At 48.5% G+C, this 14187-nt stretch overlaps 1 protein-coding gene across 3 annotated transcripts in view; it reads right to left on the reverse strand.

Moving 5' to 3' along the window:
• Positions 1–14187, reverse strand: part of HECW2 (HECT, C2 and WW domain containing E3 ubiquitin protein ligase 2) — a 260292-nt gene that overhangs the window by 20789 nt on the left and 225316 nt on the right. For all 3 annotated transcript variants that reach the window (XM_079782596.1, XM_079782597.1, XM_079782598.1), the window contains 3 exons: positions 5995–6147; positions 3499–3597; positions 63–192 (listed from right to left, as the gene is read on the reverse strand). In XM_079782596.1, the coding sequence (XP_079638722.1) occupies positions 63–192; positions 3499–3597; positions 5995–6147 (382 nt within the window). The remainder of the gene's footprint in view (positions 1–62; positions 193–3498; positions 3598–5994; positions 6148–14187) is intronic.

Here is a 14187-nt window from a genome sequence, read left to right on the forward strand (position 1 = left end):
TCTTCACCGACCAGCAGCCTCCAGGCACCACACTGAGACACCAGCGGCCCACACCCACACACCTGCCCGAAGACTTCTTCGTTCACAGTGAAGGTGAGGTCCAGTATGTCATGGATGTCGTTGTCCTTCATCCACTGCAGGCTCTGGTGGAACTCTTCATCCAGGTACTCGAGGTCACTCAGGTCACACAGACTAGGATGACACACGGACGGAAATAAACACGTGGGCACGGAGAACAGCAAAAGCCCAGAGTCACGAGGAAAGAAACGAAGAATTGAAGACAAGAACAAGGTCAACACACTAGGCACCGGTTTCTAGAATGTACTGAGTCAAAGGCAGTAGCCAAAGCCGTGAAATCAGTTGGAAATCTGTCATACAATTTTAAAATCCTGGGTGTTTATAACACATCTGAGGAATCACTCCGTCTGACCTTTCAGAGACAGAGAGAGCTGGAGGTGCAAAGAGTGACGGCCATCGGCACAGTCACCCACAATTCGTGCCCCAGAAGAAACCGGAACTCGGGTTGACAACGTGGGTCCAGTGTCCTTTTGGCTATGTTGCACTGTCTTCAACAGTGTTGTCCTAATTAGAAATTCTTCGTATGTTTCTATAATGCACTTGAGCTTTCTCCCCCTAAAGACCAGATGTGGTCCACGTTTACATACATCCCCTTTTTCCTCATGGTTCTCACTTTTTCCATGATTCTGAAAACAGCAAGCCACAGAGCCTCTCTCTATAATTATAAGGGTTTTCTATAGCTCTTCTTTCCTGCTGAGAGAGGCTCTACAGGAGGTGGAGTAACTATTATGGAAATGTAAGGTGGCAACATTTGATTTGCTTCAGTTGTGTTGAAATTCCCTCCCGTCAGCCCAATTTCAAAGGTCAGGCTGTTTGGTTCAGTCTAAACATTTAGTAGGCTTCAAGTATGTTCCAGATATCTTATTAGCTACTTGTTAAACACTAATTGACCTCCAGGAGATAATGGTCTAGCTGGGGAGACAGGAACACAAATTGATGAGTTAATATAAGGTGGTTAGTGATAGCCAATTATAAGTGGGTAACACTTATAATTTGTGCAATGGTGTATAGGTATGTTACACTCCAATTAGAAAAAAAAAAAGAAGAAGAAGATAAGGTAGCTACAGAGAGCTCTCACAGCAAACATGAAGGACATGGACTTCGACATAGAGATTCAGGGAGCGCTTTCTGGTGTAGGTGATACCTGTGATAAATTTTGCAGGATGTTTAAAAGCTAGAGAGGTCAAGGGGACTGGATGAAAAGGAGAATTAGGGGGGAAGAAAGAGGAGAGGAGCAGAACAACATGAACAAATCATAAAGGCCAGGAGTGGGTAGACTACGCCAGCATCCCGGCAGGACCAGAGAGTGACCCGCTAGGCGGAATGTCCAGGGACTGAGGCTAGGAGCTGGGAGCAGGCCATTCTAAGGGACTTGGTGATTCAGAATGACGGAAAGGCTTTAGGGAATAACATGGTCGGCTGTGAGATGTGACTTTCAATTGTTGCTCTGGAAATGGCGGTCCAGAGGATTACTTAAAACAAGGGGAGGTGTGGTTATGATAAAAGGGTGGGGATCAATTACATGTCACCGTAGTCATCTGGGAAACATGAGACAAGGGTTTCACCAAGGCACAGTTATTAAGGGTGGAAAAGAGAAGATGAATTTAAAAAGTGTTTAGGAGACACATGTGGAAATTAGTAAATGGGTTTGTTCAGGGTGACGTGTATAAAGAATGATATCTAAAATAGGGATAGCAAATAAACTCATGTTGCAAGTCAACTGGGATTCGTCTTGAGGGCTCTAAGTCAAAAACTCCCTGCGGCCCCAACAAGTTCAGCAGGAAAAAGCAGCATGAAGGACCTGTGGCCTGTCTCCGGGGGATGGGCAGGAGGTGGGGAGGAGTTGGACACCTCCTGCTTCCTGATGGAGGGTGACTGCTGATTTCTGACCAGAGCAACTTGAGACTGCTGGGACCATGAACCGTAACTGGGCACATGGGGAAGGGTGCATTTCAGGTCAGGGAAAAGGGATGAGTTTCGTTTCAGCCACGCTGATTGCGAGGTGCCCGCGAGACACGCATGGGAGACATTCAGCGGCGTGTTGACCACTTCAGCCTACAACTCCAGGGAGATCAAAACTGAGAGTCTGATTTGAGCGTCAGAAGGAGAGGAGACTGGTGAAGAGATTTCCCTATGAGAAACACACACACACACACACACACACACACACACACACACACACACACACACAGAAGGCCAAGAATGGAAGCTTCTGGAACACTGAGGTTTAAGGGAAAATCAGAGGGGAAGCCCACAAAGGAGACATAAAAGCAAAGGAGGACAGGGCCATAGATGCCAATGAGATCAGACTCAAGATACATGGGCAGGGGTTGCGGTGGTCAACAGGACCAAAAGCAGCGGATGGCCCGTTCAGATAAGGTCCAAACAGCATTCTTTAAAAACTTTGCCAGGGTACTGGCGGAAAGAAGCCAGGCACCGAGGGTGGAGGGTGTGCCAGCAGTTGGTACAGACTGCTCTCACAGAAAGTCTAAATGAGAAGACGAGAGATGAAGCCATACAATGGGAAGATACATCAGGAGCTGGGGACCCACGGGAGAAGGTGCCCAGTGCCCAGCTGCCCAGGACTTCATCTGCCCAGATACCCAAGGGAAAGATGGCAGAAGTCTTCCTACTGACCTTCATCCGAGCCCCCTAGACACACCTTATTTCATTTGAGGTCTAGGCTTCCGTTTGTAGGGAGTGAGCGACACCGAACCGACCATGTGTGCTGTCCCATTGCAAGGGTGAGCCACTGCCCCACAGACGGGCGCCGGCCCCTGTTCAGCCTTGTCAGCGCCTACTGATTACAGGACAGAGGCTGTCTGGCTTGACATCTGACAATGACTGCAAACTCTCATTGTGACAGCCATGAAGAAGAGATCTGTGAATGCCAGTTTCTCCGCTGCCATCATAAGGTACCGTTTTGCATGTAGGGAGATCTCAGGAAAAATATAGGGCTGCCCAGCCCTAACACACAAACAAAAATAGGGCAACAACCAAACCAATAAGAAAGGAAATGTGGACTGAGAGCAAGCAGTTAGAAGTGTGCATAAAGCAAAATACGAAGTGCATCGTCTAACAGAGAGAGGACTATGAGTCACCCAGGCTAACCCACAACTATTCTATTAATAATCAGCATTGCTACCACAGGAATCCCAGTGCTGTATTTGAAGTACAATTGTTTTTTAAGGAACATGTGTTGCAACAAATGAGAATCAACTATTTGAAGTTCAGCAAAACTAAGACAGTGGGGGCGAGACAGGAGGAAAGAATCCGAAGCAGGAAAAAACGCAGTCACTGTCTTCGTTTCAGAAATCTAACCCTCCCTGAAGTTTAGTAACAACAGGTTGGGACCCTTTCCAGGAAAGGAAATACTGCAGTCTTACACGCTAATTACACGAGCAATAAAAACATGCTTACATTCTGAGGAGAGCCTTGTAAAAGGGCCGGGTGAAGAAGGCATCCAGCAAGTACTGGTGTATCAGTGCAAGACCCAGGATCCTCCCGCTGAACCGGAACCTGCGGAGGAGAAGCATGTGGTCACTCACACGTCACGGACCAGGTTCGAAATCGTTTCGCTGGCTTGCGACAACGCCTTCCAGCTCTGACCATGTACGTCTCTCCAAGATCAACTGCCTACCAGGCCGCGGGTGTGTGTGTGCCCTCCAGGGCAGTGGTTCTCAACCTTTCTAATGCCGCAACCCTTTAACACAGTTCCTCGTGTTGTGGCGACCCCCAACCATAAAATTATTTTCGTTGCTACTTCATAACTGTAATTTTGCTAATGTTAATGAATCGTAATGTAAATATCTGTGTTTTCCGATGGTCTTAGGCGACCCTGCTAGCGGTTCTCAACCTGTGGGTCGCGACCTGTAGAGCCTAAGACCATCGGGAAACAGATATTTACATTATGATTCATAACAGTAGCAAAATTACAGTTATGAAGTAGCAATGAGAATAATTTTATGGTTGGGGATCACCACAACATGAGGAACTGTATTAAAGTAAAGGGTCGCGGCCTTAGGAAGGTTGGGAACCGCTGCTCTGGGCTGTGTCTTCCTGAGGCCAATAGTCACCTCTACGCGTTGAAGGGAAGGTGCCTCGCTCCTATTCACAGACACGCTGCTGCACCTTCACCCGTGCCAACAGCGTGTACCATCTGCACCCGCGTGGCCACCGGGAGTCCCCTGTGCGCACGTCAGCGCAATTCCCCCCACCGCTTCCCAGTGACGGGCAGCATGAGCCCGGTGGTGGAGGAGAACACGCGGTCTTCTCACCGGGTTGCATGAAGAGGAGCAGGATTTCTCTCATCAAACCCAGCAGCAATCCCCTGGGAGGAAACCCCAGTCTCAGAGGGAGACGGCGCCTCTCCCCACGGTCTCTCCAGCCCCACGCCCGACCCCTGTCACCACCAAGAGCCACGCACGTGGGCATTTGCGGGAGTTTCCTCCGGCACATCCTGTTCCCTAAAACCTCCAGGCTCACGGCCATTCTGAATCACTCGGGAAACCTTACTAAGTATGTCTGTGATGCCTGGGCTGGCTGGCTTGAGATGTGCCCTTGTTTTCTCTCTCAGAAGGACTCCGTTTCTAGCTCTACGAGTCCGATGCCTTCTAAGAGCCTGAACCCACCGGGCTCCCCGCTGCCCGTGGAACAGGAGGGTCCGCAGCCATCCGGGGACGGCTGTCCGGCAGCTTTGTTTCTCCTTCTTTCCGCTGGTGTTAGCATAACGGCGACAGCTTCCATTGGGAGGACTCCAAATTGGAGCCAAACGGAAGTTAATTGGAAAAATAAGTCCTAAAAGTGATGCCCTCCACCCACCAGTACCAACCTCATGACTCAATTTTTTTCATGAGTCCTACTCGTGCTTTTTTGTTGTTTGTGTGTGTGTGTGTGTGTGTGTGTGTGTGTTTTTGGTCACGATCAGTGAAAATGAGCAGAAACAAGTAAACGGGGTTATAAAACTAAAGTCTATACGTGCAGGAATTTTTTAAAAACGTAAGGACGTTTAGTCAGAGCATAATCTGGGATTTTCAGAATAAATAATGCCCAGACGGGGCTCCTGTACCGCTTGTCCTCGGGGACTCGGTGTGAGAAATCAGAACAAGGGGCAAGCCCAGGCCATAGGCTTCAGGTGGCTGATCGGGTCCGAGCGGCCGCTGCTGTGAGTCCACACGCCTCCCTTCTGCCTTCAGTCGCTCCAGCCCCTCTCCCCTCCCCCCTGTGTTAGCCGCTGCCCCAAGGGGCTCTCTAGAAGCCGCCTCACCTCGGGGGCAGGCTTTGCCTCCCTCACCCTCACCCCCCAGAGCTCAGGGGTGCCTAAAGGAGCAGAGAGGGGCCTGGGCATCTCCCCGGGAACCTCACATCATCCATAACTTGCATCGGATGGGAGAAACCCTTTGAATTCCAGCCAGCTCACTTAAAATTGGTCCGAAGGAACATAATCTATTCCTGCTTGAGACTGACGAGAAAAATCAGAGTCAAACGAGATGTTTAATTGAAAATATGGCCCTACCCGGTTTGGCTCTAATGGTTGGAGTGTCTGCCTGTGAACTAAAGGGTCTCGGGTTTGATTCCAATTCCGGTCAAGGGCACAGACCTCGCTTGCAGGCTCGATCCCTGGCCCTGGTCAGGGTGCGTGCAGGAGGCAACCAATCGATGTGTCTCTCTCACATCAGCCTCTCTCTCTCTGTGTCTCTCCTCCTCCCTCCCACTCTCTCTAAAAAAAAAACACACACAATGCATGAAATATCCTCGGGTGAGGATTAACAAAAAATAAATAAGAGCCACACCAGCCAGGGCAATAAGAAAATATGATTTTCTCCGAGGAAAAAGGCATTAGAATCGAGGATTCCTATCAAACTGAGTATCACAGAAATCAGCAGAAGGAAAGTGTCGAGGAAAACGTTTACTTACCATTCGTGGTGATTGTCCACAAAAGCAGACATGGGACTTATTTGCACTGTGTATGTGTCATTGGCCGAATATTCAAATAAGCCGTAGTATGGGTTAAAGAGTTCTCTGGACACCAGGAAGAAGAACTCTCTGGAAGGTCCACTGTAATCCAGCCTTTAAAGAAACCCACAAAGAGAACAACCCGTTATATATGTTTTCTACGTATTAGACGCCTTTTCTACAGAGCTCAGCTTTCCACAGAACACTCATCACAAGTCTAACCGCCCGCATTCCAGGACTGTCCAAACCCAACGGGACCATCCTAATTTCCTGATCGCATCCATGTTCTTGGCCCAGAATAGCGAAATGCACATTTTATGTGGAGCATATCCAAGACGAAAGCCACACATCAGATAAGGGATGCAGCAGGCAATATGCACTTTGATGGTGTAAACAGATATGAAGAGGTAAATATTTTCAGTGTCCGGGGCCAGGTTATAAGGAAAAGGGAGAACAGTGGGAACGCTCTCTTGAAACAGGGCAAAACCAGAGGCATGAGCTGCCTACATCCAGGGACACGGAGTCCTTCCTCAGGGGCTTCTAAACACTTTCAATTGGGGGAGAAGGAGACTTGAATGCACTGGGGGAGAAGCTATTACAGATGAAAGACCCCCGGGGAAGATCAGAGGCAAAAGAGAATGGAATGACAGAGTCCCAGGGAAAACTTTAAATTACAAAACACCAAGGAAAATTATAGACACGAAAAATGAGGGTACCCAACGCTTCCTCGTGGAAGAATTTGGAGAAGAGGCTGAAACTCTAGCCCCTGACCTACCGTGTAAATCCCACTTCCGTCACAAGGACGTCAAGGTCAAAGCGAGGCAGGAAAAGTGACTGTGTTAGGTTTGAGGAATGACAAGTGGCCAACCATGCCGAGAGCAAGACACGCCGTCCAGAGGCGTTTGCAACAAGCAATTGGATACGTTAAATTTAAAGCAAAAAAAATACAAAGGACGCCTACCCCATGATCAATGCTCACGCCCGGGCTCAGAGACAGGAAGGGACGGGGAGGGGAATGGAAGCAGTGGGTAAGCTGGGGTGGTGGGGTTTTTGTAAGACCTCATTGGCTCACTCCGCTTTTTGCCTCTTAGGGAATTTCCTCCACGAGCCCTACTGCATTTTTTTTAAAGGAAGTCATCTGAGTCTTGTCCAGTGATGGAATTGTGTGATAGAGAAGAGAATCCTGTGATAGGTAGCAGGTGGAGCTGGGAGACCAGTAAGAAACGTAACATGACGTTTATTCAGAGTTGAGAGTTTCAGAGAACTTAGAACAGACTTCAGCTAGTCACAAACTGCTTTCTCACTGTTTGGCCTATTTCAGTGGTTGGCAAACTGCGGCTCACGAGCTGCAGTTTGCTGCTCTGTTGACTAATGAGTTTGCCGACCACTGGGATAGGGGCTTAATCACAAGGAACAACAGCCTGTAATTATTGGAATCGAGAGTCTAGGTCAGTGGTCGGCAAACTCATTAGTCAACAGAGCGGCAAACCAAGGCTCGCAAGCCGCATGTGGCTCGTAAGCCGCAGTTTGCCGACCACTGCCCTATCTGAATACAGGCGTATGCTGTTTCCTTCATATTTCTCATGCAGCCAACTTTAAATCCACTGGCTTTTTCAGTGTAGCCTTGTCTTAGCTAATGTCTCTGAAATTATGACGTGCTAGCTTTATTTTTTTCTGATATACATCAAAAGAAATACGTAGGTATTAGAATACAAAATGTCAGTCTGTGGAACAGCTAAAGCCATCTCACACAGCCCCAGTGCATGCTGCACTGTGGGCGACAAAGTGTGGGTGGCCAGGACGCCTATGTGTGCAGGCCTGAAGGCGACATACTGAACCTGCCCTTGGGGGAGATGGAGTCCATAGTCCTGTCCATAGGAGGTGGCCACCAGCTGGTGGGGATGGTCTGCTCAGAGTGCAGGGGCCTGCAGGGTGCAGGGCGCAGACCACACCTCCCAGGTGCTGAGCTGGGCAGCCCCATGGCTTCCTCCCTCTGTCCTAACTGGATCTCTGACGCCACCACCAACAAGCAGAATTCTTCTTCCACTTGAATGTTCTTCACATGCTTAGAGGCTTTCTCCCGACAAACATCGGAGGCCTGTTAGGCTCCGGGTGCTCATCTGGATGCTGATGGTAGACGCTTTGTTTGGAAAAGTCATTTTCTAAGAACTCTTACGTGTGGCAGTTTTCATACCCCCGGTCTCTCTCCCTTGTCTCCCTCCCCACTCACCAACAGGCCTCTTCTCCCACCCCCTCAAGGAGGGGCTGGGCGGTCCCTCTGCTGGGATCCGCTCCAGGCCCACGTCTGACCTACAAGGCGGGGCCTGAGACTGGAGGTGCGGTCCCCTCCTCGGGGCTCAGCCAGGGCTTTGCCCTCCTTTCCGGCACACTCTCCCCGTGAACGCAGCCGAGAAGCGCCCGGCCCGAGGGGCAGCCGCCTTGCTGACTCACCGCCAGCTTAGTCATCGCTCATACCTTCCTCCTGGGCGCTGCAGCCCCGGGCTCTCCGTCCTGTCTGCAGTCACCGAATCTGCTCAAAACCCAAGTGCTGGGCGCCCTGCGTTTTCCTACTGAATTTCACTTTCTGAGATTGAGTCCATGATTCCGGGCTACCCAGATCCCGGTGGAGGCAAAACGTCTCCCTAAATTTCCTGCCGGTGGGGAACTTCATCAGGCCCTGTGTCTTTCCAGAAACAGAAAACGCCAGTGGTCTCTGGCACCTCAGGCGTCATTCTGTCCATCTCCTCGTTTCACTGAGATGACTGGGACTGAAGGAAATCACTGACGGGCATCAGATGGAAGCGCGGTGGAGGGTCCGGGCCTTGACGCTGGCTTCCCGACCCCCCTGATCACCCATCACTGCTCACAGCCTACCCTCAGGACATTGTAAATGTCCAAGACTAACAAAAAAAAAGTCGCTTTTAGGCCAGGGTTGGTCAACGACGGCCTGGGGGCCAAATCTGGCCCGTCTCCCAGCTTTGTAAATAAAGTTTTATTGGCACACAGCCATGCCCATGTACGTGTTGCCTGTTTGTCTGTGGCTGCTTTTCTGCTAAGACAGCAGAGTTGCGTGTGTGGGATGGAGGATGCAGGGCCTGTGAAGACTAAGCTATTTACTATCTAGCCCTTCTCGGTACAAGTTTGCCAACCCCTGTGACAGGAGGAGGTGGGAGGAACATGCTACTTTATTAAAACACCTGGCTTACTACAGATCCCCTTCTTCAGTGAGGTTTCTTCCAAGAAGTGGGAAATGACTACCACACTCTAGGGTGTATGCAACCTCAAGGCGTGGCCATAACTAAGTGTGGGACCCCGAGTGAGTGGTCCGAGCTTCGAGGGAGCTCTCAGACACAACCCGGCACCGATCCTAAGGGTCACTGGCAGCTAAATACTTTATGAGTCACTGTTCGTACAAAGAGACAACTGGTAGAAGTAAAAAGGCCTTTTCGCTGCTTAAAATGCAGCTGTGGCCTTCAGCTGGAAATAGCAGGTTTCTCTGAGGTTGGGCTCTCCGTGTTTAGTAACACTGCACGCACCGCGGGTTATAATGAGCGGCTGTTGCGTCTGCCTCCTCTGTGCACACGCCTACATCACCGAGCGCAGGGACTGCGCCGTTCTCATTTTCGTATCCCGTAGGGGCTCCATATATGCTGTTGAACCAATGCGTGGAGCTCTCCAAAGAGATCAACCTCCTTTACCTTGTGAGCTGGCACCTGGCAGGGTGAGTAACTTGGCACAGGTTTGCCTTCAGGTGGTGTGTTGACTCAGTGACATTAACAGGCTATGCCCATCCCTAACTCCATTCACAAATATGCTCATAAGTCACTCGAGTGAATGAGCCTTAGAGAGCCTGGCGCTGGCCTAGTCCTTTCCAGGTGCCATAGCATCGACCACGGTCCAGTTTGTTAGGACAACGAAGAGGGACCTCCCTGAAGGGCTCCTTCGTGATGACCACAGCTGGATCTGGCTGACCATCACATAAAATGTTTCCTGAAAAGTTAACCCGAAAAATAACTTCCCCCCCCAAGAGAGATCACAGCTACCAGTTCTCCGGGAGGAAAATATATTCGTCCTGTGCGGGTCAGACTTCTCTCTGCGGCTTTGAACTCCAGGAGCCCAGGGGGCGTCCATCGAGGGCCAGCACAGCTTTTACAGTTGGATTTGATGGCAATCCCAAACGTCAGGGCTGCACACCTGAGAGCCGGTTGTGGCTGCAAATGACAGGCCGACCGAATCCAACAGGACGTGTCCCAGCAGGCACCTGGTGCGTGTGCTCCTGGCTTCTTAGCAACCTCCGCCATGTAAACAGCTCCTCTGACTCATGGCCCAGGGATCACTGGCTACATTCCTGTTCTGCCAGTTAGGTTGGTTCCGCAGCGACGGGCTTGGCACGGAAATGCAGAAACTCGGGGCCGCGGGTGTGGGGCCGCCCGGCAGCTGCCTGCCAGGGCGTTTCGGGATCAGCACCGATGTCTTCGGGGTGGCGGTGCAGTGTTGAGCCCCGGGAAGCGCTGATAAAGCGTTTTGTTTATTTAGTTTACTTTTTGGTAAAGCATTTTAAACGCCGTCACGTTGCCGGGCTGACCCGGCCCGACTTGTTCGTGGCCTCCAATACTTGTTAAAAGTAATTTATTTCATTCTCCTGTCCTTTGCGTTCAACTAAACATCACCGAGAGCGAAGTGTTCCAAGGGAAGCAGACTATACAATGAGAGGAGGCGATGGCACCGGGAAGTCCCACCACCGTGTCCCCCAAGTTTTCAGGAAGACAGAGAGCGTGGCTTTCTGACAGGCCGGGTCAGGCCCACACGCCTGTGCACCTGCCGACCCGCCCTCACACGGTTATAGCAGCAGCTACGCCCGGAGGCCCCGTGGGAGGGAGGGGTTTTGTGGGCAAGGACTGAGACCAGCCGCGTTGTGCCCAGTGACTCCGAGCCCAGGCCTCCATCCGCAGTGTCCGTCTCCGGGGGTTTCACTCGCTGCCTCAGGAGAAAGGCCGCAGGAAGAGCTCGTCTGTCCTTGAACCCTTACGCCAACCCTGTCCGCTCACATCCCCTCCCTGGGCTCAGTGTGGCTTTGCAAGACAGGTGGTTGACGTCATAGAGGTGGCTCCTTGCGTATAATGAACTCATTCTTCCTCAAAGAAAGGCACCTTTCCCAGAATTGGCCACGGAGGAGACAAGGAGGTGGGGCAATCCCAGTGCAAACACCTCTCTTTACAAGGCTGCCCGCCGCTGCCTTCCTGCTCGGCCTACTGCGAAGCCCAGGGCCCAGGACGCCTGATCAGGACACTGTAGTCTTCCCAGCTGACGTCTGCCACCACGCAGCTTTGGCTGCTAGGACTTTGAAGTCAGAGGACAATGACACGCAGGAGACTCCGCGGTGCCCCACTGAACCCCTCCCGAAAGGCAGCCAGAAGCCCCCCGGAAGGAAGCAACCACGGCCTACAGTCTCCCCCACATTCGCTCAAGATGACTCAGTTTCCAGCCCAGCCACCGCTGCTGCTGCTGACACGCACAGCTCCCCACGGTGCCAGCGCAGGTCACCAGCTCCAGTGGGGCGGAAACTTCAGTGGCGAGGCAGACCTCCAGCTCCGACCAAAGTAAATCACAGTGATTTGCCTGGAAACTGTTTACTGTTGGCAAAAAGCCAAGTAAAAACGTGCAGCGTTGTTTTAGTGAGAAGCATGAATAGCCTCTTGATTTCATTATTTTTGCATTTTTAAGTTGAATATAGGCATCACCAATATTCGCAGGTTAATTCTACCTCACCCGGGATTTGTAGTTAACCTGTACATTTCTGACTCTAAGTTTCCCCAGCATTTTTCTTGCCTCAGCTTTTCATTTCAGGAACAATCTATAGATCATGTTTCGGGTCCGTGCAAAGAAACAGCTTAAAGCAGTGGTTCCCAATGTGGGGCACACGCCCCACAGGGGGAAAATTTGATTTTTAAGGGGGGCAATTCGAAAATGAGTTATTTACAGTGAACTTTTTCTTTTAGTTCTAGGGGCCTCAGATACAGTATATAAATATATATTATGACATACTTATGCATTTCAGTTCACTATTATATGTTTTGAAACTTTGCTATTTTTTCATATCACTTCTTCTTATTATTTTTTAAAACAATTTCTTAGTGATTTCTTCCTCAGTACTTCACCTGTCCTTTTGTTCTTTTATTTTTCTCTTTCATGGATGCCATGCTCTTTGGAAGCTTGTTTAGACCAAGTTAATGGCCTTTTAGGTTTCCTCGACGTGAATAGGAGTTAGTTAACTTTTTGAATAATAAGAATTATATGTCTTATATATGTAAGGGGACATCAGGATTTTAGAAACGCTTAGGTGGGGCGTGGCCAAGAAAAGGTGGGGAACCACTTTGCTTAAAGCAAAGCGAAAGTCTCTGTAAATCTGCGAATTCATACCTTTTTGGAGTACAGGCAGATGCATTCTTCTTTTTTTGTTAAAGTTTTTATTGAACTTATTGAGATTATATTGGTTAATAAAATTATATAGGTTTCAAGTGTACAGTTCTATAATACTATATATAGACAGGGTGTCTCAAAAATGTAGATACACTTTAACAGTTGATAGCTCAATTTTGAAAAAGAACTGTATTTTAATAAACACTGCCTTTATAATTATTCAAAGTATATATATATATATATATATATATATATATATATATATATATATAGTATTGTGTGTTCACCACCCAAAGTCTAGTCTACTCCCCTTCTGGCATCGTTTACCCCCTCTATCTCCTCCCACCACCCTGTCCCTCTGGTAATCACCAATGTGTTGTCTGTGTCTATGAGATGCTGTGTTGTGTGTGTGTGTGTGTGTGTGTGTGTGTGTGTGTGTGTGTTTTGCTTAATTCCTTTACCTTTTTCACTCAGCCCCCCAACCTCCCTCCCATCTGACAGCTGCCAGTCTGTTCTCTGTACCTATGAGTCTGTTTCTATTTTGTTAGTTTAATTTGTTCATTAGATCCCACATATAAAGGAAATCATATGGTATCTGTCTTTCTCCGAATGGCTATTTCACTTAGCATAATACTCTACAGGTCCATCCATGCTGTCACAAAAGGTAAGATTTTCTCCTTTTTTATGGCCGAGTAGTATTCCATGTGTAAATGTACCACAGCTTTTTTATCCACTCATCTACTGATGGGCACTTGGGCTGCTTCCACATCTTGGCTAATGTAAATAATGCTGCAATGACCATAGGGGTGCATATATTCTTTCAATTCAGTGTTTCGGGTTTCTTGAGATATATTCCCAGAAGGGGAACCACTGGGTTATAAGGCAGTTCCATTTTTTATTTTTTGAGGATCCTCCATGTTGTCTTCCATAGTGGATGCACCAGTCTGCATTCCCAGCAACAGTGCACGAGGGTTCCCTTTTTCTCCACATCCTCGCCAGCACTTGTTGTTTGTTGATTTATTGATGACAGCCATCCTGACAGGTGTGAAGTGACATCTCATTGTGGTTTTAATTTGCATCTCTCTGATGATCAGTGATGTTGATGTTGAGCATCTTTTCATATGTCTACTGGCATCTGTATGTCCTCTTTGGAGAAGTCTCTATTCAGGTCCTTTGCCCATTTTTTAATAGGATTGCTTGCTTTTTGGGGTCTTCAGTTATATAAGTTCTTTATAAATTTTGGATATTAATCCCTTATCAGATGTATCACTGGTGTATATGTTCTCTTATTCAGTAGGGTTGTCTTTTTATTTTGTTGATGGTTTCCTTCACTGTACAAAAGCTTTTTAGTGTGATGTAGTTACACTTGTTTATTCTTCTTTTTGTTTCTCTGGTTGCAGGAGATATATCAGAAAAAATACTGCTAAGAAAAATGTCCAATGATCTTACTGTCTATGTGTTCTTCTATGACTTTTATGGTTTCAAGTCTTACATTTAAGTCTTTAATCCATTTTGAGTTTATTCTTGTATATGGTGTAAGAAGATGGTCTAGTTTCATTGTTTTGCACGTATCTATCCAATTTTCCCAATGCCATTTATTGAATAGACTATACCTCATTGTATGTTTTTGCCTCCTTTGTTAATAATTAGTTGGCCATAAAGGCGTGGGTTTACTTCTGGGCTCTCTATTCTGTTCTATTGATCGATATGTCTATGTTTATGCCAGTACCAGGC

The sequence above is a fragment of the Cnephaeus nilssonii genome, assembly GCF_951640355.1.
Source record: "Cnephaeus nilssonii genome assembly, chromosome: 10".
NCBI classification, from domain to species: Eukaryota; Metazoa; Chordata; class Mammalia; order Chiroptera; family Vespertilionidae; genus Cnephaeus; species Cnephaeus nilssonii.